Source organism: Lepidochelys kempii, chromosome 18 (assembly GCF_965140265.1).
Source record: "Lepidochelys kempii isolate rLepKem1 chromosome 18, rLepKem1.hap2, whole genome shotgun sequence".
Taxonomy (NCBI): domain Eukaryota; kingdom Metazoa; phylum Chordata; order Testudines; family Cheloniidae; genus Lepidochelys; species Lepidochelys kempii.
Window position 1 is genome coordinate 1,705,956 of NC_133273.1, and position 25,738 is coordinate 1,731,693.

At 46.8% G+C, this 25,738-nt stretch overlaps 1 protein-coding gene across 17 annotated transcripts in view; it reads right to left on the minus strand.

Moving 5' to 3' along the window:
* EIF4G3 (eukaryotic translation initiation factor 4 gamma 3) overlaps positions 1-25,738 on the minus strand; it is a 440,859-nt gene that overhangs the window by 292,941 nt on the left and 122,180 nt on the right. For all 17 annotated transcript variants that reach the window (XM_073316601.1, XM_073316591.1, XM_073316590.1 and 14 more), the window contains exon 3: positions 4,782-4,910. In XM_073316601.1, coding sequence (XP_073172702.1) covers positions 4,782-4,910 — 129 coding nt within the window. The remainder of the gene's footprint in view (positions 1-4,781; positions 4,911-25,738) is intronic.

A 25,738-nucleotide genomic window follows, 5' to 3' on the forward strand; every position in this document is an offset into this window, starting at 1 on the left:
AATTCCCTGCCACAGCCCTGATTCCCTCCCACACTCCGAACCCCTCTATCCCAGCCCAGAGCCCCCTCTTGTACCCCAAGCCCCTTATCCCCAGCCCTACCCCAGAGCCCGCACCCCCAGCTGGAGCCCTCACACCTCTCCCCCGTACTCCAACCCCCTGCCCCAGCCCTGATCCCCCTCCCGCCCTCTGAACCCCTCGGTCCCAGCCTGGAGCCCCCTCCTTAACTCCAAACCACTCATCCCCAGCCCCAGCCCAGAGCCCTCACCCCCCCCACGCCCCAACCCAGAGCCCCCTCCCGCACCCTGAACTCCTCATTTCTGGTCCCACCCCAGAGCCTGCACCCCCAGCTGGAGCCCTCACTCCATCCCGCAAACCTACCCCCAATTTTGTGAGCATTCATGGCCCGCCATACAATTTCCATACTCCAATGTGGCCCTCAGGCCAAAAAGTTTGCCCACCCCTGAGTTAGACAAACACCTGTCAGGGACTGTCTAGGTCAGGGGTTCTCAAACTGGGGATCGGGACCCCTCAAGGGGTCGTGAGGTTATTACATGGGGGGTTGCGAGCTGTCAACCTCCACCCCAAACCCCGTTTTGCCTCCAGCATTTATAATGGTGTTAAATATATAAAAAAGTGTTTTTAATGTATAAGGGGGGTCACACTCAGAGGCTTGCTGTGTGAAAGGGGTCACCAGTACAAAAGTCTAAAAACCCTTGGTCTAGGTGTACCTGGTCCTGCCTCAATACAGGGGGCTGTACTAGATCAGCTTGTGAGGTTCCTTCCAGCCCTACACTTCTGTGATTATTGGTAGCTCACGGGAAACCAAGGAATAAGAGGAGAAACTAACAGCAATCACAATGTCATTGGCAACAATGTCATGGAAATTTTGTTCTTATAGTATTGAGTGCATTGTGTGCGCTGTCACTGCTGAATCAGGACACACTCAACTGATAGACTGAAGAGATACCCTAGCAAAGTAGGTGCCTGAACTGTAGGATTGCAGATACCTGCCTTTTCATAGTTTCTGCAAAGTGAGGCCTCAGTCCTTCTATCTACTTGGTCCCTCATGCAGTTGTCTTCAATGGGAACAACCGGCTCTTTGGCCTCCGCATGCAAGACAACAGACTTCTGGCATTCATACCAGGGCTTTGTCATTTGAAGTTTGTACAAGAGTACTACTTCCTGTCTGTTGAGGCATCTCCCACTAGATGCCTGATCCAATTCTAATGAGATAATCTCCTTTATAACTGAGCTGAGTTGGAAAATTTCACTCTTTTAACATTTGCATGGAAAATATTCCCTATCAGAAACTATAATGATTTTCTGCTTGGGAACTTCTAGGGTTTAGTCCAGCTCAAGAAGCTTAGAAGATCCTTTTGAACCTGGTGTAACGGTATTCCATCATGAATAGTGTGTTTTGGCTACTGTGGTCAGATTTTTTTTTCCAAACTGAACTATGATAGCTCTCCCTCTTCCAGAAAAAGGAGGTGGCATCAACTGAGAAAGAATCTGAGATCCACCTATGTGTCCTTTATGTTCTCTAGAAATTTTGTTTGTAACCTTTGCAGGTGTGCCTACTGGAAGAGACTCAGGTGAACCAGTTGAGGAGAGAGCAACCATCTTTACACTTTGACTTTTGGATTTTTGGAGGCTGCTTTTGACAGTAATGATACAGATGCTGAGGTGGGATAGCTATGGGGAGACATTTACTAGGCCACTCACAAAGGATAGGTGGGGGGAGACCTGCCTACTCTCCTATCACTAAATGCATTCAGTGTAGTACCTCTGGGAGCTTACCCATGTGCAGAGGTTCTGGCTATCAAAGCAAAGTAGGGACGAATGAGAAGATCCCTGTTAATCTCAACCCCCACTTTCTTGCCTGCTGAGGAGGAGGAACTGGTTTTACCTTGTTTGCTGGAGTTTTCTCTCAACAGTGTAGGGGCTGCTGCTTCTCTTCCATGCTGGTTTGCTCTCTAAAGTGCAACTGTTGCCACAACTGCAGCTGATTTCTCTTGTAACACTGTTTTCGGATAGGAGCCAAGAAGCCTGCTGCAGCTACTGCCCGGCTCTATGAGGGGTTCTCAGCTGCTCCCAAAATTTCTGTATCTTCCAGCTCCAGTAGGGCCATGCCTCAGTGGAGTGCCCCACAGAGCAGAAGAGGATATTGGTGCTTTGATGGGGAGCCATCGGTGTGAGCCACTTCCATCTTCATTCTTCCTGCTGGAGGCAAGTCAGGCAGAGGAATATGTACTCTGCCCAGTGAAGAAACCAGCAAAGGAACACAGGGGAGAAAAGAGAGTAAAAGCAGTCAAGACAAAAGCAGGGGAATCAAAAGGGTGTAGAAGTGAAGAAAGATCTTATTACAGAATAGATTCGCCACTGGGGAAATTAATGGAAGCTCCCACAGGGGCTTGACACTATAGAGAGCAATTGATGGACAGACCTCCTGCTAGCCAGGCTTACCCAGATACAAAGCTCTAGCTGCCTCCATCTGGTCAGCAGAGGAGACTCTCCTTACAAGAAGAGGGTCAGCAGATGTGTCCCACTACAGCAGAAAAACTCTGTTTAAAGGCAATTTGCATAAACAATGAAAACCAGTGAAAACAACTATTATTCTCCCTTTCGTTTTTTACTATTTGTCTACAGAGTTCAGAAAGCTTTCACTTTAACAAGATTTCTAACCACTGGTTGTCCAAGGTACTGGCGGAAGAGCTGCCAGAACCACCTAGAGAAACAAATGACTGGATGCTTCCATCTATTCAACAGGGCTAGATTGTATCTGGCCCTTATGCTTTCCTTCCTTTACGCCACGAATGCATGGGACAGGTACAATTAAGCATAGGAACTGCTCCATCCTAGTACCCACAAGTGTCCCCAAGATGGTGGGGAGGATACAAGGCCATGCCCCTCCTACTGATCATCACAGATAAAAAAAAATACTGTAGTCTAAGCAGTGGTGGCACAATCTGGGTCTAATTTCAAAGCCCCTAAGAGTCATTGGAACAGCAAACTAGCATTCTCCACGGCTGCCTAGAGTAGGGATTCTGGCACAGACCCCATCTTCTTTGTAAACATTGACTCAATTGGAAAATATTAAGGGAAAAAAACTTGGCTAACATTTTAAAACTTTGTGTGGGTCACTCTCCTTCCTCTCCTCCGCCAGTGTCGTTCAGGGATTGGCTTTCCCTTTGTCAGTAAGTTAACTGAGTTTGCTGGTATGCAAGAAAGGTCAAAAAAGATATTAGGGTTTCCCCTGCTTCCTTCACCCTTGGAATTTGTTTCTCTTTGTAGTGTGAGGCTTCACCTTCAAACCAAAGAATGGATAAGTAGCAGCAGTGACATAAAAGTACAAGGTAATGCTCCGCGACAGCATCCACAATGCCTGCAAGATACTTTAGAATCCACTTTCCAGGCCTCTAAGAAGATAAGCCTTTACAAGTATCCAGACAAGTATCTAGATTTCTAGCGAGGTGCTTTACCCTATGTATCATATACATAGTGCTTTATCTGTAATCTGCTAATATGCTATATTTATACTAGCTGGAATGTTTCACACATATCCTCATTTGCTTTTACACATCAAAACAGTCTGAAAAGTGGATCACACACTTTTCTGCTTCTCCAACATTAGAGAGGTTGGCTGGAAATTTCAGCAGCGTTTGCCAAAATTTTTAGTTGCTTTTTCCTAGCCCTAGAGTAAGCGTGAAGCTCTCATTATCTCTTATCCTGTCTTCTGGACACTGCCCTCCCCCAATTCCACAATTGGTCTTCCTCCTTTCTCCTGTAAACTGATGGATCTTGTTCAGAACTCTACTGCCCATCTTAACCTCCTGGGTATCTCACGGCTTTACATTTTTTCCATCTGCTCAACTGATTGTCAACTGAAATCCAAATTAAGTTTAAGGGCTTATCTACATGAACTTAGTGTGCAGTAAACCAGTGTGTGAATCTACAGCACGCTAGCCTACCACACACTAAGTTTCTGTGTAGAAAAGTCCTAAGATTCTAGTTCTCATTTTGTCTGCTCCCACACCACTGGCTTTCCTCCACTTCCAATCCTTCAGAACTTCATGCAGCATCCCTTCTCAATTTCCTTTTTCTCATTCTCTCTTGCCTCTTTTTTTATGGAGTATGCTCCTCCTTTCATTTTCACTCCAGTACAACAGTAGACTTTTAAAACATCTAAAAACTAATTTGTTCTCAACAACTTGCTAATCAAACATTATTTGTTCATCCTTACTATTATTTCTTTTTTTGCTCTTCTTCTGTACCTTCTTTTGTGTGCAATCTGTCATTTTGTCTTGTATTATTGGCACTTCTTTTTGTAAATTTATTTCACTATTTTTAATATTAATTGTAAAGTGCTTTTCCCATCAGCACTGTATAAAAAATGTAACATGGAAAAACACTATAACAATATGTGAGGCACTTCTGCAATGGTTAAAACAAAAATGGACCATAACCCAGAACAGTTTGTGAGAAATGGGAATATTCCTCAAAACTGTCACCAATATTTTCTGCAATTTTTTAAGATGACACCAATATAATCCTTTCACTTCATGAGCAACAACACACTAATGATTAACAACCAACTAGCATGGTACACATAAGTCACTACAGGATTGGAGTTGCTTTAAAATGGCATGCTCCCCATTAATCAGTTTTATAGTGGTCACAGAAAGTAAATAATTCAAAAAATTTGAATTGAGCTCCTTGACCTGAGGGAAAAATACTAAAAAAACCCAAGAGCAGGCAAATTTCTAACCAGCACCTCTCTTACCTGTGAAAGTCCAGGGGATGATGCATGTCCTGGTGGCGTTGCAGCAAGATTTGGATGTCCTTTGTTTATTTCATGTGCAGAGTAAGGGGATGGAGCAGGAGGTCCCGGTTGTCTTGCTACCTGTGTTACCTGTAAGGAGATAAACTATTAGTAAAACATAATATTAGTAATTCAATCTTTATACCATTCTATTCTTTGGGAGTAAGGAACTGCCAGATATGAAGGAGGCCAGAATCAGCAGCATTTTTAAAATGTGATCCAATTCAAACATTATTTAACTACATATGTGAAACTGGTGCTCATGAAGGTGTGGAAACTAATACCACAACTTGATTCAGTTACAGTGGGGGGCTTTCATTGCAATATCCTTGATATTTCAGTCATGTGACCTTACTATGAGACTACATCATAAGTTATACCAAACAACGTTGTGATTTTTGATGCAAAAAACTGCTCACTGGGATTTGCAAAGTAGTGCAACAGGGGCTTGCTACCAGTCAGAATAAGTGACACACAATGGCAACAAGAGACGAAATTCCCCATTTATTCTTAAAAAGGGGATGAAGACTGCACAGAAAATCTGACATTGCTGACTGATGGACTTGCCATCAATAAAGAAGAATAAAAATTCAAAGCAGTTCTTTTGGAAAACTAGCTCCTTCCTCAGTCTCTCAAAAAAGCCAAACATACTATGCAGATCTAAATAAAATACTTTCCATGGCTCATATATGTGTTTCTATTCTACCATATTTATGATGCAACCTAAGGTGCTTAAATGCAGTTTCCAGGTCAGTAAAACAAGAGATGGAATATCAACAAGGAATCACAACTGCAAGAGATATCCCCCAGCAATTCAGCGCAATGAAATCTTTGCTAATTTGTTTTATACTCACAGTGCAACAATCTAGCAATCTTTTCCCAATGAACAGTATTCACACCAACAACTCTCTGTTTAAAAAAAGCCATTTAAATCTCAGGAATTTCAAAACACTACAAAAATTAATAAAAGGAGATATTGCCAACATATAGATAAATGTGTGTACCCCACAGAAAAATCAGCCAGCAATAAAGGATATTAGAAAGAAAGTAGAAGGAAATTCCAGGCTCCTAATCTACAAACAAAGAATATCTTCAGTCTATTTGAAAACTACGAGAGGTAGGGCACATGAGACACATGGTTTATGACTAAGGGGTTGTCCAATCCCCTTTATTACATTCTAAGTAGTGATGCATTCAGTTACATCACTTGAGAGACACTCAAAACAGCTGCAACATACAAATGAAAATGACAATGGGCAATATATGAAGGCTTGGACATAGTCCAAAATAATTCCGTGCAGGAAGATTTAAAGCACCTTTGTGCTGATCAGAGAAAAGGGTGGTAAAGAGAGTCTGCTACTCCTTCCCCTAACTGGTTTTGTCCCTTTCTCAGAGAGGAATCATCTTATTCCTAGCTGATATAGACTGGCAGGGATGCACACATACAGGTCCAGTCAACTTAACTGAAACCAGTTCATAGAGGATATTGTGAAACTTTTGCAATCTGCCCCTAGGAAAACTAAAATCCTTTTCAGTCCTCCTAGTTATCATGGAGGGCTTGTCAAGTCAAAAGCAGATTTTATTCTATGATTAAAGAGCAGCTAGAAAGGACATCAGAATCCACAGCTCGAAAAAAAGAACAAAATGACACACAGAGTACAAGGAAATTATTCACTTATAACCAAACCATTCTGAAGAATATGTGCATGCTAGTCATCACCCCCTAGAAAAAGTGGTTGACTTTCTGTTGAAAAAAAAGAGGTTACTAAACAATAACTGGTTCTTCAAGTATTGTCAGCATAGATCCACACTCAAATGTGCATACGCTTTCAGCACCAAAAGCAGACCCCTCTACAATGCTCTGACCATTGAGGCAGCATGCTCTCTCACAACACCAATGTTCAGATCCATTAAAACGGAATCCACGTCGGAGATGCTGAAGAAGGGAGGATGGAGAATGAAAATGTGCATCTATACTGACATTCTTCACAAGAAACCACAGACACTGGCAAGTTACATCTTTTGAGTATTGTCAGTACCGAACCCATTCTGAGATTAAACAGCAGTAACAATGCGCAAAGAATGCAGGTCTGAGGTCAACTAATTAAAGACTGCAGGATCATTCACCTAAACTGAGCATTAAATCTGGAAGCCAAGTCAAGAGACAAATGCTGTGTAGATACAAGAATTTTGTTCCAGGCAGCAGCTTTTCATAATTCAATTATGTAGTTCTGAGACATGTTGTCGAAATAGCTATGGATTTGTTGGAATATAGTTTGAGACCCTCGGGTACTGAAATAAATGTAAAGTCATAGCAGATTTGTATATTAAGCCTAATCCATTTGGGCAATATCTGGGTAGAGTCAGCCACCACTCTTGAACGTCTCACCATAACCCTCACAAAAATCTAGTCCCAAGTGTGACGGAGTAGGGAGCAATGTTCCCTCTAATTGTTGACAGGCCGTGTGCACAAAAAATTTCTTCTGTGCAAAATTTTGAAGTAGAGTTCAAATTTGTGCGCCATGAGGCAAATGCACCCAAGCGAGTAAAATGCTTATACATTTTAAAAGTTTTAATTTGCGATTTGTGATAACAGTTTTACACCATGTTATTTTATAAATGTCTTTTTTAAATACTTAGAAAAAAGGAAATTTAACCTCCTTTTCCTTCCCCCCCCTTGCCAGCTAGTAGAATCTGGCTGTGTTGATAGATGGCGGGCGAACAATGTCAAAAGTCGCCCGTAAATGATATTTCAGCCTAGATCCAATGTAGTATTTCATTTTTTGTGCATCGTGTTTCGCTGTGTACGTGGGGTTTAGGATCTGTGTGCACGCACACACACGCACAGCTTAGAGGGAACAGTGGTAGGGAGTATTAACCTGGTAATCTTGCATGGGAGTTTTACTAGTTTACTCTCTGCATTAATACTAGATGGTGGTGGGATCTAAGGGTGTGACTTCACTAAGGGATGATACTTGACAGCCAGCACATAACCTGAGCCCAGGAGGGGGTGGGGCCAGGTGACATCTTCTGCCCGGGAAACTGGACAAAGGCTGGAGGAGGAGCTGGGGACTGGGTGAGACTGCTGGAGGGAGCTTCAGTTTGGAGCTGGCTGGGAAGACAGGGGGAGGCCAAGAACCTGGGTTGGGCTCCCCACACTCCGAGATGGACCTGACTGAGGGGTCCTGTTTTCTGTACCTACAAGCTCTGTTTCAGACTGTGTTCCTCTCATCTAATAAACCTGTTTTACTGGCTGGCTGAGTGTAGTGGGGTGGCTGCCCCACTCCTATACTAGAGGGGGCTCCAGCAGGCCAGAGAGGCTGTGCGGGTGGGTGGCCAATCAGAGAAGGCCTGCTAGGGAGCCAATCAGAGGCTGAGTAAGAGATAGCCAACCAGGGCCAGACTCAGCCTTATATAAAGGCTGCCCAGGAAGTGAGCAGTCAGTCTCTCCTAGGCCTTCAGAGGGTGAAGGTCTGTCTCCTGTGCGAGGGGACTAGCACCATGGACAGCGCAGTGTGGGGGCAGGTGAGGGGAGCAGAAGGAACTCCAGCCTGGTATCTGCCAGGCTGCAGGCCCCGAGGGAAGGGCCGGGCTGGTGCAAAGGGGATGAAGGGGAAGCGACCCAGGGAGAGAGGCGGACAAGGGGAGAGAAGGAGGGCAGGAAGGCAGCTGCCAAAGGGTCCCTGGGTCAGGACCCAGAGTAGAGGGTGGGTCTGGATCCCCCCCTTCCCCATACACCCAGCTGTTGGACGTGGCGATAGTGGACTGCACCAGACCCCTGGCAAAAGAGGTTAGACTTTGGGTATGGTTGGCCGCTGTGGCTGGGCGAAGTGAAAGACTGCTGATTAAACCCCACCCTGGAAGGGGGTGAACGAGAACTAGGGGGCACTGCCGGAGGACAGTGTCTTGAAGAGGACGCTGCAAGAAGGGAGCAATATGGGTCCAGGTGCCAAGAGAGGGCGAGACATGGATGGGACACCACCAGTAGAGGGTGCTCCACACTGGACTGAGCTAATTCCCTGATGAGTCAGCAGGAGGTGCTGCAGTGGTGAGTCCCAACCCCGTCACACTGGGAGTCATGGTGAATCGCAGGAAGTGGGGGGGGGAAGTGCGTGCAGGACCCTGACTCCCCCACACTCTGTGACAACTGGTGGCAGTGGTAGGATGTACTGCACCCTGTGGATGGCGCTTCCTGCAGTAAGTGACTGGGAGCAGTTAAAACGAAGGGGGATTAACAAGAACCAGGCATGCAGAAGGCTCAGAGAAGAGCGGTTTCAGGAGGCGAAAGAGCTACGCTTAACCCCTGGGAGTGTGTGACCAGTGAGAAGGACTGTCGCAGTAACGGGGTCCCCCTGGGGACTGCAGTGAGCAGTTCCAGAGGCATAGGACTCTACAGCTTGACTCTGGGAGAGAGAAGGACTATTGCAGGAATGGGGTCCCTCTGGTGAGCGATTCCAGGGGCGGAGGAGTCTGCAGCTTGACCCTGGAAGAGAGGTGGTGACCTGGAGAAGGGCTGGCACAACAGGAGTTCTTCCTGGAAACCGTGGGGAGCCGAGAGCACACAGGCCTGCAAGTCCACAACAACTTGGGAACAACGGGGAGATGTATAACCATCTCCTTAAGAGGGACCTTGTAGAGCTGTGCAAAGAGAGACGGCTGTGCATTGGAAACCTCACTAAAGCACAGCTGATTGCCCAGCTGGAGGAGGATAGCTCGGAGGAACTGATCCCTGCCCTGGAGGAAGCAGCATGGCAGATGCAGCGCCGGCGCTCGTGTCTGTCCCGGCTGGGAATGGTCACACTGCTGCCGAGAGCACTCCGAGGCCCCTCCTACCTAAGGCTAGGGGAGGAGCTTGGCGAACACCAGGGGCTCCATGACTCCCGCAGACAGCAGAGGATCCTTCCGGCGGAGCTCCCCATTGCTGGAGCTGAGGCAGCTGGAATGGGAGAGGGAGATAAAACTGAAAGAGCTGGAGGATCAGGAGAAACAGCGGCAGCATAAACTGGAGTTGGGAAGGCTGAGGAGCAGAGAGCCCCCTGCTGAGGTGAGTGAGGGGGGACCCAGGACTACATGGAGCTTTGATAAGCGCATCCTGTCCCAGTTTAAGGAAGGGGAGGACACTGCCTTTGAGAGAGCCTGTGAGCTATATAGGGTTGACCCTGCAGACAGGCTCCAGTTTCTCACTCCCTTACTAGACCCCAAAGCCTTGGGGATGTACAGCCGAATGGAAGGGGTGGAGACAGGGGACTATGAACTGTTCAAAAAGACCCTGCTACGCAAGTTTGGGATGACTCCTGAGGCGTACCAGAAAAAGTTCCGGAGTCAGCGTAAAACCCCTGAGGACACATATCTGGAACTGATCCTCCGAATGGAGGGATATGTCCAAAAGTGGGCAGATGAGGACCAGACTAAGGAGGACATGGTTAACCTGATTGTACTGGAGCACCTGTATGAACATTGCCCATCCAACCTGAGGGTATGGTTGGTGGACAAAAAGCCAGACAGCTGGTCTGGGTGGAACCGAGGAGTCCCAAAAGAATAAGCCCACCACGGTGCAGAGAGTGAGTCACACTGGGATCCCACAAAGGGGAAATGTGGAGAACCCCCTCTTAAGGGAAACAACCAGCATCAGGACCAACGGAACATAAATTGTTATTCCTGTGGCAGAGAGGCCATATATGGACCCAGTGCCCCAAGCTTAAGGATAGACTGAGCAAATCGAACCCTCACAGAGTTAACTGGGTAGAGACCCAGCCGGAGGAGGGGCAGGCTTCAGCTTACCAACTGTTCAGGAGGGAGGAGTTTCCCAAACCAGCTTCTCTGTGCGGCTGGATGCTCCAGACACAAGGTTCTCAGTTTACAGGGTGGGCGCGGGGCTGTCACTGTGAGCCAGTGCTTTGTTCCCCTGAAGGTGGATGGGAGGAAGGTCATGGATACTGGGACACAGGTGCTGAGGTGATCATCGGGGGGTGATACAATTGGCCAAGCAACCCCCAGAACACCCTAGGCATGACCCGTAGCCAGAGCCGGTGAGGGGCACTACACCCTGACATTGGGAAGGATACCTCACCGGAGGTGCAGGACCCTACCCTGGTGGGGAGGGAGCGCCCAGGGACAAGGCTCAGAGGAGTGACGGCTTCAGACCCAGCCAGCGAGAGTGAGCAGGTCCAAATCCCTTCCCCAGCTGCTGAGTTCCAGGCCAAGTTGCAGAAAGATCCCTCCTTGCAGAAGCTAAGGGACCTGGCTGGCTTCAGTGCGGCACAGAACCTGGGAAAAGGCTGCCAGGAGAGGTTCCTGTGGGAGAAGGGATTTCTGTACTGAGAATGGGCTCCCGCAACAGAAGTGGAGTCATGGGAGATCCAGAGGCAGCTGGTGGTCCCCCAGAAGTATCGCCACAAGCTACTGTACCTGGACCATAACATCCCTCTCTCAGGACACCATGGAACCCAGCATACCAGGCAGAGGCTGCTACAGAACTTTTACTGGCCTGGAGTCTTTAATACTGTCCAACAGTATTGCAGATCCTGTGACCCCTGTCAGAGGGCGGGGAAGGCCTGGGACAAGGGGAAAGCAGCTTGGAGACTTTTGCCCATCATAGAGGAGCCTTTTCAGAAGGTAGCTGTGGATATAGTGGTGCCTCCCAGCAAGAGGACCAGGTTGGGGAAGAAATACATTCTGGTGGTGGTAGATTTTGTGGCCTTGTCTTCTATTGAAGCAGACACCGTGGCAGATGTGCTGCTGACCATTTTCAGGTGAGTGAGGTTCCTCAAGGAAGTCTTGACAGACCAAAGATCCAACTTCATGTCAGCCCTGCTGCAATGCTTGTGGGAGAAATGTGGGGTCCGGCACATCTGGGCTTCAACATTTCACCCCCAGTTCAATAGGCTGGTGGAGAGGTTCAATGGAACTCTAAAGATGATGCTGAAAATGTTTATGAACCAGCACCCACAAGCTTGGGTCAAGTACTTACCTCACCAGCTGTTCACATAGAGGGAAGTGCCCCAGGAGTCTACTGGGTTTTCACCTTTTTAATGTTATATGGAAGAAGGATAAGGGGGCCCCTGGACCTGATGAGAGACAAATGAGGTTCAACAAGGACAAGTGCAGAGTCCTGCACTTAGGACAGAAGAATCCCATGCCCCGCTACAGACTAGGGACCGAATGGCTAGGCAGCAGTTCTACAGACAAGGACCTAGGGGTTACAGTGGATGAGAAGCTGGATGAGAGTCAGTGTCCCCATGTGGCCAAGAAGGCCAATGGCATTTTGGGATGCATAAGTAGGGGCATTGCCAGCAGATTGAGGGATGTGATTGTTCCCCTCTATTCGACATTGGTGAGGCCTCATCTGGAGTACTGTGTCCACTTTTGGGCCCCACACTACAAGAAGGATGTGGAAAAATTGGAAAATGTCCAGCGGAGGGCAACAAAAATGATTAGGGGACTGGAACACATCACTTATGAGGAGAAGCTGAGGGAACTGGGATTGTTTAGTCTACAGAAGAGAAGAATGAGGGGGGATTTGATAGCTGCTTTCAACTACCTGAAAGAGGGTTCCAAAGAGGATGGATCTAGACTATTCTATGTGGTAGCAGATGACAGAAAAAGGAGTAATGGTCTCAAGTTGCAGTGGGGGAGGTTTAGGTTGGATATTAGGGAAAACCATTTTCACTAGGAGGGTGGTGAAGCACTGGAATGGGTTCCCTAGGGAGGTGGTGGAATCTCCTTCCTTTAAGGTTTTTAAGGTCAGGCTTGAGAAAGCCCTGGCTGGGATGATTTAGTGGGGGATTGGTCATGCTTTGAGCAGGGCGATGGACTAGATGACCTCCTGAGGTCCCTTCCAACCCTGATATTCTATGAATGGGAGGGAAAGGCCATTACCAATGGAGAATCAGTGGTGGAGTATGTCTTGATCTTCTGAGAAAGACCTGCTGAGCTCATTGGCTTGGCCTAGGAGAATCTGGCCAGAGCCCAGAGGAAATAGAAGGTTTGGTATGACCGCACGGCATGGGCCTGCAACTACACCACTAGAGACCAGGTGATGGTTCTCATCCCTGTGAGGAAAAAAAAACTACAAGCCGCCTGGGAAGGCCCTTTCAAGGTCGTCAAGCAACTAAATGAGGTAAACTATGTGGTGGAGCTGTCTAATCAGGCACACCATCACCGGGTGTACCATGTTAATATGATGAAGCTACATTATGATGGGGGAATGTGGTGTTGGCTGTGCATGGACATTTTGAGGAGCAGGGAGAGGACCCTTTAGTAGATCTATTCCCTAAGACAGGAGCTGGCTTCTCCCTGGAAACAATTCCTCTCTGATTGATCTCAGCTTTCTGGGCAGGGGTTAGCCAGAGGGGTGCTGCATTTCTACCGACAGCTGTTTTCCAACCAGCCTGGACTCACTAATCTGACTGTCCACCAGGTGGAGACAGGATCGCATCCTTCTATAAGATGCTCCCCCTTCCGAGTCACAGGGAAAACTGCTAAGGACGTGGAAAGAGAGGTCAGTGCTGGCTTTGGGGGTGATCCAGCCATATTCCAGCCCTTGGGCCTCGCCGGTGGTGCTGGTCCCCAAAAAGGACGGGTCAACCCGGTTCTGTGTGGACTATCAGAAGCTTAATGCCATCAGTGTCTAATGCCTACCCCATGCCCAGGTTTGACGAGCTCCTAGACAAGCTGGGAGGAGCTCACCACCTTACCACTGTGGATCTGACAAAGGGCTACTGGCAAGTGCCACTGGAAGCAGATGCCAGACTGAAATCTGCCTTTATCACCCCTCTGGGGCTCTGAGTTCCTGACCCTGCCTTTCGGCCTCAAGGGAGCGCCAGCCACCTTCCAGCGCCTGGTGGATCAGCTACTGAGGGGGACGGAGAGTTTTGCTGTGGTGTACATTGATGACATCTGTGTCTTCAGCCAAACCTGGGAGGACCATGTGTCCCAGGTTAAACAAGTACTGGGCTGACCATAAAAGCTGAGAAGTGCAAGGTGGGGATGGCCGAGGTATCTTACCTGGGCCACGGGGTGGGAAGTGGCTGCCTAAAGCCAGAACCAGCCAAGGTGGAGGCCATCAGAGTCTGGCCCGCTCCCCAAACCAAAAAGCAGGTACAAGCCTTTATTGGGATGGCAGGGAATTATAAAAGATTTGTGTCACACTTTAGCTCCCTAGCCGCCCCCTTCACTGAGCTATGCAAGAAGGGAAAGCCAGACAAGGTGGTCTGGACCAAGCAGTGCCAGAAGGCTCTCTGTGAGCTGAAGGCGGCTCTGGTCAGTGGCCCAATTCTGGTAAACCTAGACTTTGACAAGCCCTTTATGGTGTTCACAGACGCCTCAGACACGGGGCTGGGTGTGGTGTTAATGCAGGTTGATGAAAAGGGGGAGAGACTTGAGCAAGAAGTTGTTACCTCGGGAGCAAAACTACACGGCCATAGAGAAGGAATGCCTGGATATGGTATGGGCCCTTAAGAAACTACAGTCATATCTATTTGGGCGACACTTAACTGTGCACACTGACCACTCCCTCCTGACCTGGCTACACCAAATGAAAGGAGCCAATGCCAAGCTCCTGAGGTGGAACCTGCTCCTGCAGGATTATGATATGGAGCTAGTCCATGTGAAGGGGAATACAAACATGATAGCTGATGCATTGTCCCAGAAAGGGGAGTCTGAACTTCCCCAGGACACTGGTTAGAGTGACCCCGCTCAGTTCAGTCTTGAAGGGGGTAGAGATGTGACAGAATAGGGAGTATTAACCTGATGTTGCATGGGAGTTTTACTAGTTTGACTGTCTCCATTAATACTAGATGATGGTAGGATATAAGGGTGTGACTTCACTGAGGGATGATACTTGACGGCCAGCACATAACCTGAGCCCAGGAGGTGGTTGGGGCCAGGTGACGCCTTCTGTCCAGGAAACTGGACAAAGGCTGGAGGAGGAGCCGGAGGGTGTGGCTGGGTGAGATTGCTGGAGGAAGTTTCAGTTTGGAGCTGGCTGGGGAGACAGGGGGAGGCCCAGAACCTGGGTCTGGGCTCCCCACCCCCCCCAAGATGGACCTGACTGAGGGGTCCTGTTTTCGGTACCTACAAGCTCTGTTTTTGACTGTGTTCCTGTTACCTAATACAGCTTCTGTTTTACTGGCTGGCTGAGAGTCACGGTAAATCACAGGAAGTGGGGGGAGGGGGTGCAGGGCCCTGACTCCCTGACACTCTGTGACACCAAGTCATGTTTACATGGCAATTTACTGCACAGCAAGCCTGGCTGTGAATCTACACTGCAACAGCTTGCTGCACAGTAATTCACCATGTGGACAATGATATAGTGCAGTCACAGTCCTGGAGTGGGCCTTCATATACTACAAACCACTAAACTGCACTCCAGGACTTTCACTGTGTTATGACAGCAACACATGGTGAGTGGGATGAAAGAGGACAAAGTATTGGTCAAATCAGACGAGAAACATTCACATAAAGAATCTGACACATCAGAAAAGGGCAGACAAATAAACAGTGACAAATTTTTAATGTTCTTGTACACAAATGGTAGAAGTCTAAATAATAAGATGGGTGAACTAGAGTGCCTCGTGTTAAAGGAGGATATTGATATAATAGGCATCACAGAAACCCAGTGGAGTGAGGACAATCCACAATCATTCTGGAGCAAAAAATATATCGGAAGGACAGAACAGGTTGTGCGGGGGGAGGGAGGGGAGTGGCAATATCTGTGACAGAAAATGCAGAATCAAATGAAATAAAAATCTTAAATGAATCCACGTGTTCCACTGAATCTCTATGGATAGTAATTCCATGCTCTAATAAGAATAACAGTAGGGATCTATTATCGACCAAGTGAACAGGACAGTGATAGTGATGATGAAATGCTAAGGGAGATTAGAGAGGCTATCAAAATAAAAAACTCAATAATAGTGGGGGATTTCAATTATCCCCATATTGACTGGGTACATGTCACCTCAGGACGAAATGCAGAGATAATATTTCTCGATACTTTAAATGACTGCTTCTTGGAGCAGCTGGTACAGGAACCCACAAAGAGAGAGGCAACTCTCGATCTAGTCCTGAGAGGAGAGCATGATCTGGTCCAAGAGATAACTATAACAGGACCGCTTGGAGATAGTGACCATAATATAACAACATTTAACATTCCTGTGGTGGGAAGAACACCTCAACAGCCCAACACTGTGGCATTTAATTTCAGAAAGGGGAACTATGCAAAAATGAGGTTAGTTAAAAAGAAATTAAAAAGGTACAGTGACTAGAGTGAAATCCCTGCAAGCTGTATCGACACTTTTCAAAGTCACCATAATAGAGGCCCAACTTAAATGTATACCCCAAATTAAAAAACACAGTAAAAGAACTAAAGAAAGAGCCACCGTGGCTTAACAACCATGTAAAAGAAGCAGTGAGAGATAAAAAGGCATCTTTTAAAAAGTGGAAATCAAATCCTAGTGAGGTAAATAGAAAGGAGCATAAACACTGCCAAATTAAATGTAAAACTGTAATAAGAAAAGCCAAAAAGGAGTTTGAAGAACAGCTAGCCAAAAACTCAAAAGGTAATAAAAAAATGTTTAAGTACATCAGAAGCAGGAAGCCCGCTAAACAACCAGTGGGGCCCCTGGACGATCGAGATACAAAAGGAGCACTTAAAGACGATAAAGTCATCACAGAGAAACTAAATTAATTCTTTGCTTCAGTCTTCACGACTGAGGATGTTAGGAAGATTCCCAAACCTGAGCCGTCTTTTGTAGGTGACAAATCTGAGGAATTGTCACAGATTGAAGTGACGCTAGAGGAGGTTTTGGAATTAATGAGAAACTTAACAGTAACAAGTCACCAGGACTAGATGGCATTCACCCAAGAGTTCTGAAAGCACTCAAAGGTGAAAATGCGGAACTATTAACATGTCCTTTAAATCAGCTACAGTACCCAATGACTGGAAGATAGCTAATGTAACGCCAATATTTAAGAAGGGCTCTAGTGGTGATCCCGGCAATGACAGACCAGTAAGTCTAACATCAGTACCGGGCAAATTAGCTGAAACAATAGTAAAGAATAAAACATAAATTGTTGCGCAAAAGTCAACACAGTTTCTGTAAAGGGAAATCATGTCTTACTAATTTATTAGAGTTCTTTGAGGGGGTCAACAAACATGTGGACAAGGGGGATCCAGTGGACACTGTGTACTTAGATTTCCAGGAAGCCTTTGACAAGGTCCCTCACCAAAGGCTCTTACATAAATTAAGTTGCCATGGGATAAAAGGGAAGATCCTTTCATGGATGGAGAACTTGTTAAAAGGGAACAAAGGGTAGGAATAAATGGTACATTTTCAGAATGGAGGGGGGTAACTAGTGGTGTTCCCCAAGGGTCAGTCCTAGGACCGATCCTATACAACCTATTCATAAATGATCTGGAGAAATGGATAAACAGCAAGGTGGCAAAGTTTGCAGATGATACTAAACTGCTCAAGACAGTTAAGACCAAAGCAGACTGTGAAGAACTTCAGAAAGTTCTCACAAAACTAAGTGATTGGGCAACAAAATGGCAAATAAAATTTAATGTGGATGTAAAGTAATGCACATTGGAAAAAATAACCCCAATTATACATACAATATGATGGGGGCTAATTTAGCTACAATCAGGAGAAAGATCTTGGAATCATCGTGGATAGTTCTCTGAAGACATCCACGCAGTGTGCAGCAGTCGTCAAAAAAGCAAAACGGAATGTTAGGAATCATTAAAAAATGGATAGAGAAAAAGAGAATATCTTATTGCCCTTATATAAATCCATGGTACGCCCGCATCTTGAATACTGTGTACAGATGTGGTCCCCTCATCTCAAAAAAGATATACTGGCATTAGAAAAGGTTCAGAAAAGGGCAACTGAAATGATTAGAGGTTTGGAACGGGTCCCATATGAGGCGAGATTAAAGAGGCTAGGACTTTTCAGCTTGGAAAAGAGGAGACTAAGGGGCGATATGATAGAGGTCTATAAAATCATGAGTGGTGTGGAGAAAGTGAATAAGGAAAAGTTATTTACTTGTTCCCATAATATAAGAACTAGGGGCCACAAATGAAATTAATGGGTAGCAGGTTTAAAACAAATAAAAGGAAGTAGTTCTTCACTCAGCACACAGTCAACCTGTGGAACTCCTTGCCTGAGGAGGTTGTGAAGGCTACTACTATAACAGGGTTGAAAAGAGAACTGGATAAATTCATGGAGGCTAAGTCCATTAATGGCTATTAGCCAGGATGGGTAAGGAATGGTGTCCCTAGACTCTGTCTGTCAGAGGGTGGAGATGGATGGCAGGAGAGAGATCACTAGATCATTACCAGTTAGATTCACTCCCTCTGGGGCACCTGGCATTGGCCACTGTCGGTAGACAGGATACTGGGCTGAACAGACCTTTGGTCAGACCCAGTATGGCCGTTCTTATGGCAAGCTGGTGTGTTGTTCATTCACATTCTGGCTAGCCACAAAGTAACTTATTGTATAGACAAGCCCCTCGAGCACGAAACTTTTTGGCCTGAGGGCCACATCTGGATATGGAAATTGTATGGCGGGCCATGAATGCTCACAAAATTGGGGGTTGGGGTGCAGGAGGGGGTGAGGGCTCCAGCAGGCTCTGTAGTGGGGCCAGAAATCAGTTCAGGGTGTGGGAGGGGGCTCTGGACTGGGGCAGGGGGGTGAGATACGGGGGGGTGGGGGTGGGGTGAGGGCTCTGGCTGAGGGTGCATGCGCTGAGGTGGGACTGGGGATGAGGGGTTTGGGGTGCAGGAGAATGCTCCAGGCTGGGACCGAGGGATTCGGAGGGTTTGGGGGGAGCAGGGCTAGGGCAGGGCAGGGGGCTGGGGCACAAGAGGAAGTCAGGGGTGCAGGCTCGGGACGGTGCTTACCTCAAGCGGCTCCCATAAGCAGCAGCATGACCCCACTCCAGCTCCTATGCAGAGACGTGGCCAGACTGCTCTGTGCACTGCCCTGTCCGCAGGTGTCACCCCCGCAGCTTCTAGAAGCAGCAGCATATCCCCGCTCTGGCTCTTATGTGGAGGCACTGCGCTGACCAGGGGGCTTTGCGAGTTGCCCCATCCGCAGGCAACACCCCTGCAGCTCCCATTGCCTGCACTTCCTAGCCATTAGGAGTTGCAGGGATAGCGCTTGGGATGGGGCAGTGTGCGGAGCCCCCTGGCTACCCTATGTGTAGGAGCCAGAGGGGGGACATGCCGCTGCTTCCGGGAGCTGTATGGAGCCACGGCATGAGCGGAGTGGGGCAAGCCCCTGACCCCGCTCCCTGACAGGAGCTCGAGGGCCAGATTAAAAGGTCTGACGGATTGGACGTGGCCCATTGGCCATAGTTTGCCCACCCCTGCCCTAGAAGGCTTATCCTTTCTAGATCGTAAATATGGAGCCTCTTAACATCTAAGATATGCAACCTAACTTTTCCCAGAAAAAAATGTGCTGTGGGGAGGGAGGAGGTATTGATTTCAACTCATTCAAGCAGAATTTAGGAACTTGGTACGAATGAGTGTAAACAAAAAATACATTGCCTTTTTATGAAAATGTATAAGAAGGTTCAGACATCAAAGCCTGAAGCTTACTGACTCTCCTTGCTGAGATTACAGTAATTTATAAATTTTTGTGTTGGTGACACCTTTCAGACAGCAAGCCTTTGAGTGCGATCCCCCATTATAAATTAAAGCCACGATTTTTAATATATATTTAACACTATTATAAATGGTAAATTTATAACCCTTGTGATACAGGAGGGCCAGGGAGTAGTGGTAGAGGGGAAATATATAAGCCCTAGGCTAATTAAGGTGTGATTCCCTGTAGACTAGGGAGGGTTGCTACAGGTTAATTGGAGCACCTGTAGTCAATTAAGTCCTGTCAGGAACCTAATAAAACCCCCCTGCTTCAGGCAGTCAGGGGAGGAGGAGGAAGGACTGGAACTTGGAGGTGTGTTGTAAGCTTTGAAAAACCAGAGAACTGAAGTAAGGGAGACCCTGCCCCAGCAGGGGAGGGAGACTTCCTCCCCCAACATCTAAGGACTGAAGGTACCCTCTTCCCCCTTGGGTGGAGAAAGAACCTGCAGAGGTTGAGAGGTGCTGGGGCTCAGAGCGAGGAGCAAACCCAGACTCCTCCCCTACTTCCCTCCTCTACCACCTTCCCGGGCCACTATTGGAGACCTCAGCAGCCCAAAAGCAGGGGCAAGGGATGGTGTCTTAGCCCTCGCCAAGAAAAGCGCAGGACCCACCATACTAACATTGGACATCTTGCCACACCCTACTGTTTAAAATAAATTTACCTTTTCTCACCACTTTTAAATTAAGACTAAAACACATTTTCACTGAATTATTATTATAAGCAAAAAAGTCGTGTTTTTTTTTTAAAGATACTGTTTAATACTAGGGGGGAGGGATAGCTCAGTGGCTTGAGCATTGGCCTGCTAAACCCAGGGTTGTGAGTTCAATCCTTGAAGTGGCCATTTACGGATTTGGGGCAAAAATTGGGGATTGGTCCTGCTTTGAGCAGAGGGTTGGACTAGATGACCTCCTGAGGTGCCTTCCAACTCTGATATTCTATGATTCTATGAAGAAACTTTGCCAATATTACTTTTCACAGCAGACTTAGTGCCCCATTGCCACCCTTACTTCTGCACTGCTGCTGGTGTTGGCATCATCTGTGGAGAAAGAGGTGGTTCGGGACTACTTAGAAAAGCTGGACGTGAACAAGTACATGGGGCCGGACGCGTTGCATCCAAGAGTGCTAAAGGAATTGGTGGATGTGATTGCAGAGCCATTGGCCATTATCTTTGAAAACTCGTGGCGAAAGGGGGAAGTCCCAGATGACTGGAAAAAGGCTAATGTAGTGCCAATCTTTAAAAAAGGGAAGAAGGAGGATCCTGGAAACTACAGGCCAGTCAGCCTCACCTCAGTCCCCGGAAAAATCATGGAGCAGGTCCTCAAAGAATCAATCCTGAAGCACTTACATGGGAGGAATGTGATCAGGAACAGTCAGCATGGATTTACCAAGGGAAGGTCATGCCTGACTAATCTAATCGCCTTCTATGATGAGATTACTGGTTCTGTGGATGAAGGGAAAGCAGTGGATGTATTGTATCTTGACTTTAGCAAAGCTTTTGACATGGTCTCCCACGGTATTCTTGTCAGCAAGTTAAAGAAGTATGGGCTGGATGAATGGACTATAAGGTGGGTAAAAAGTTGGCTAGATTGTCGGGCTCAACGGGTAGTGATCAATGGCTTCATGTCTAGTTGGCAGCCGGCGTCAAGTGGAGTGCCCCAGGGGTCGGTCCTGGGGCCGGTTTTGTTCAATATCTTCATAAATGATCTGGAGGATGGTGTGGATTGCACTCTCAGCAAATTTGCGGATGATACTAAACTGGGAGGAGTGGTAGATACGCTGGAGGGGAGGGATAGGATACAGAAGGACCTAGACAAATTGGAGGATTGGGCCAAAAGAAATCTGATGAGGTTCAATAAGGATAAGTGCAGGGTCCTACACTTAGGACGGAAGAACCCAATGCCCCGCTACAGACTAGGGACCGAATAGCTAGGCCGCATATCTGCAGAAAAGGACCTAGGAGTGACAGTGGACGAGAAGCTGGATATGAGTCAGCAGTGTGCCCTTGTTGCCAAGAAGGCCAATGGCATTTTGGGATGTATAAGTAGGGGCATAGCGAGCAGATAGAGGGACGTGATCGTTCCCCTCTATTCGACATTGGTGAGGCCTCATCTGGAGTACTGTGTCCAGTTTTGGGCCCCACACTACAAGAAGGATGTGGATAAATTGGAGAGCGTCCAGCGAAGGGCAACAAAAATGATTAGTTTCAGAGTAACAGCCGTGTTAGTCTGTATTCGCAAAAAGAAAAGGAGTACTTGTGGCACCTTAGAGACTAACCAATTTATTTGAGCATGAGCTTTCGCGAGCTACAGCTCACTTAGAATCATAGAATATCAGGGTTGGAAGGGACCCCAGAAGGTCATCTAGTCCAACCCCCTGCTCGAAGCAGGACCAATTCCCAGTTAAATCATCCCAGCCAGGGCTTTGTCAAGCCTGACCTTAAAAACCTCTAAGGAAGGAGATTCTACCACCTCCCTAGGTAACGCATTCCAGTGTTTCACCACCCTCTTAGTGAAAAAGTTTTTCCTAATATCCAATCTAAACCTCCCCCACTGCAACTTGAGACCATTACTCCTCGTTCTGTCATCAGCTACCATTGAGAACAGTCTAGAGCCATCCTCTTTGGAACCCCCTTTCAGGTAGTTGAAAGCAGCTATCAAATCCCCCCTCATTCTTCTCTTCTGCAGGCTAAACAATCCCAGCTCCCTCAGCCTCTCCTCATAAGTCATGTGTTCCAGTCCCCTAATCATTTTTGTTGCCCTTCGCTGGACTCTCTCCAATTTATCCACATCCACTTCATCGGATGCATATCGTGGAAACTGCAGCAGACTTTATATACACAGAGAATACGAAACAATACCTCCTCCCACCCCACTGTCCTGCTGGTAATAGCTTATCTAAAGTGATCATCAAGTTGGGCCATTTCCAGCACAAATCCAGGTTTTCTCACCCTCCACCCCCCCACACACACACAAATTCACTCTCCTGCTGGTAATAGCCTATCCAAAGTGACAACTCTCTACACAATGTGCATGATAATCAAGTTGGGCCATTTCCTGCACAAATCCAGGTTCTCTCACCCCCTCACCCCCCTCCAAAAAACACACACACAAACTCACTACCCTGCTGGTAACAGCTCATCCAAAGTGACCACTCTCCCTACAATGTGCATGGTAATCAAGGTGGGCAAGGGTCTGGAACACATGACTTATGAGGAGAGGCTGAGGGAACTGGGATTGTTTAGTCTGCAGAGGAGAAGAATGAGGGGGGATTTGATAGCTGCTTTCAAGTACCTGAGAGGTGGTTCCAGAGAGGATGGTTCTAGACTATTCTCAGTGGTAGAAGAGGACAGGACAAGGAGTAATGGTCTCAAGTTGCAGTGGGGGAGGTTTGGGTTGGATATTAGGAAAAACTTTTTCACTAGGAGGGTGGTGAAACACTGGAATGCGTTACCTAGGGAGGTGGTAGAATCTCCTTCCTTAGAAGTTTTTAAGGTCAGGCTTGACAAAGCCCTGGCTGGGATGATTTAATTGGGGATTGGTCCTGCTTTGAGCAGGGGGTTGGACTAGATGACCTCCTGAGGTCCCTTCCAACCCTGATATTCTATGATTCTATGATCATCTTCAGAGCTGGATGCAGAAGGAAGGGTGGCAATGTGGCACTAAGCCTTCTGTGAAAAGTGATGTTTGTATGTTTGTTAATATTACTTTTCATAGCAGACTTATTAGCACAGACTTCACAGTAGACTTGATAGCTAACTAGGAGGCTGTGAAAAGTGGTATTTATATATTTGTTAATATCACTTTTCACAGCCTCCCAGCTCTGAAAGCAGCACATCTAAAATTTAGCATTTTAAACAAGAGACCCCAAAGGCCCAAACCCGCCTGTGTCTCTGACTGCTAAATTATAAATTACTGGGTTTTTTTGCCAAACTCAGTGTTCTGATTGGTCTGCAGTTTAATGCAGCTCTTCAGCTGCTGAACAATCAAGCCCTCTAATGTTGTCTCAGTCCCACCTTTTTAGTCTCTAGACAATAAACATGCACACGATACTACAATCCCCAGAGTCCAATTTCATTAAAGTGATGATAATACAAATATATAGCTTGTTTAGGAACAAACATCGCTGCATTACACATTTACAATATTTTTTGAAGTAAATACACTGCATTGCAATGGAAAGGTGTCATTTTCTAAAACGCTAGATTTAAATTATATAAGTTATAGCAGTTGCTCTCTGCATGTACTGGTGACGTGACCCCCACATAATAACCTTGCACCCCCTGAGAGGTCACAACCCCCAGTTTGAGAACACTTGTGCTAGGAGTAATGCAGTCTTTAAAAGGTCTCTTGAATGTCTGGTGACTATAAAGGCCTAAATTAAAATCCCATTGATTCATGCAATGGTGAAAACCTGTCAATCAGGACTTTCAGAAATCCTTTCTCCCTTTTAATCCTCAAAAACCATCTCTGAAAGCTTTATGGTTCAGGAACAATCAGCATTATGTACAATCAGAGAGTTCTTTCAGAGTACCATTGCCTGTCATTTACCCAGAACAAGCTCAGGAGATGTTTATAAAGAACTATGCTGTCTTCTAATTGAGCGACAGGAAGGGAACTACTTACAGTGAGGGCACAAAAAGGGAGTAAGTGGCAGAGAACCTAATCCATAATTTAGACTTGGACATGCTGTAGACAGTAATATTAACACAATGTAGAGGAATGACAGCATTGCTACAGGTTGTCTGCAACCTTCCATGAGAGTCTCATTAATAATACTAATCCTATGCCCTTCTGTAGCAAAAACCTGAAAGCATTTATAATTTTAAAAGAAACCTCATCTCCCCTAGAAGGTAAGTCAATATTATGTTATTAGATACATTTTACAGGAGGAGAAACTACGGCATAGAGGTGAAGTGTGGGCCCTATGGTCACATGGTGGGTCCATGGCAAAGATGAGACTGAAGCACGAGTCCTAACCTGTGTCCCCTCTAAGCCAGGCAGCCCCTCAAGAGTCAATCAAGTGCCAGCACTTGATTAGCAAAGCCGTACACTTCCAGTGATGTGTTCAGGTGCCCCTCCTCCCGCTGCTCTGGAGCCGAGTTGCTCCTGCCCTCTGCCTTGGAGGGCCCGGCCAACTGCTCCCAGGACCCTCCTGCTTGCTGTGCAAAGCAGAGGGAGGGAGGGGCGTCCCCCTCCCCCAGCCTCCCCCTATCCATGTATCCCATCTCCTCAGAGCACGGAAGGGGAGACAGGGCTCAGGAGCAGAACGGAGCTGCTGGCAGCTGCTACGGACTGAACAGCAAGCCTTCTGGTGAGTGCCACTGTGCTTAAAGGGACAGCACACAGTCTCTCTGACTTCCCCAGCAGCCAACACACACCTCTCTCTCGCTCTCTCTCTCACACAGTCTCTTTCACACTCACCTCCCCACGCATACTTGTGTTGTTGTTGTTACTTCCTGCAATGCACAGATATTCTCTGTAATTTTATTTTTTCCAAGTGCTGTTATTTTAGTTTCTTGACTGGTCTATACATTTCATAATTTTATTTCTCTCTCATGCTTAAATTTAATTCTTTGAGTAGTGAGTTCTAAAATGCCTACCTGTCCTGGCTGGAGTAATTATCCCTATGGTAACTTTTTAAAAATATATATCTAGTTTTTTGGTTTCCACTGGTGGCGGACATCCACACATTACCTCGATATTGGTGCATGTAACAAAATTCATTCTTCATTCACATGGATGGAAAAAATTAGAGGGAACATTGGTCATAACGTCCACTCTTCTGCTCTAACTCACTTAACAATACTCCTTCCAGAGTGAAGTAGAGAACCCAAGATTCCAGACACGCAGTCCCCTGTTCTAATTGCCAAACGCTTCTTCCATACCACAGTACAGAATGACCAAAAGCAAAGTTGCCTTACACAGAGACATGGTATACAGATGTGGCTGCTACATACACTTCAGTTGTTCAGTAGCAGTCCACATTTTTCTTACCAAAAAGACCCCTATGGAAGTAAATTCTGGGATGATCAGTCCAGATTTAGAAGTGGAGGTTACTTACCTGTAGCTGGAGGTTCTTCAAGATGTGTGGTCCCTATTTGTATTCCACTGAGGGTTATATGCATGCACCATACATCCAGAGCTGGAGAATAGCTTTGAAAATAGCACTTTCCTTTGGCGCACACATGCGCTGTTGCTGCGCCTCATGGTTTAGAACAAGGTGACAAAGGGCAAGGTGGACCGACAGCACCCTCAGTTCCTTCTCCACCGC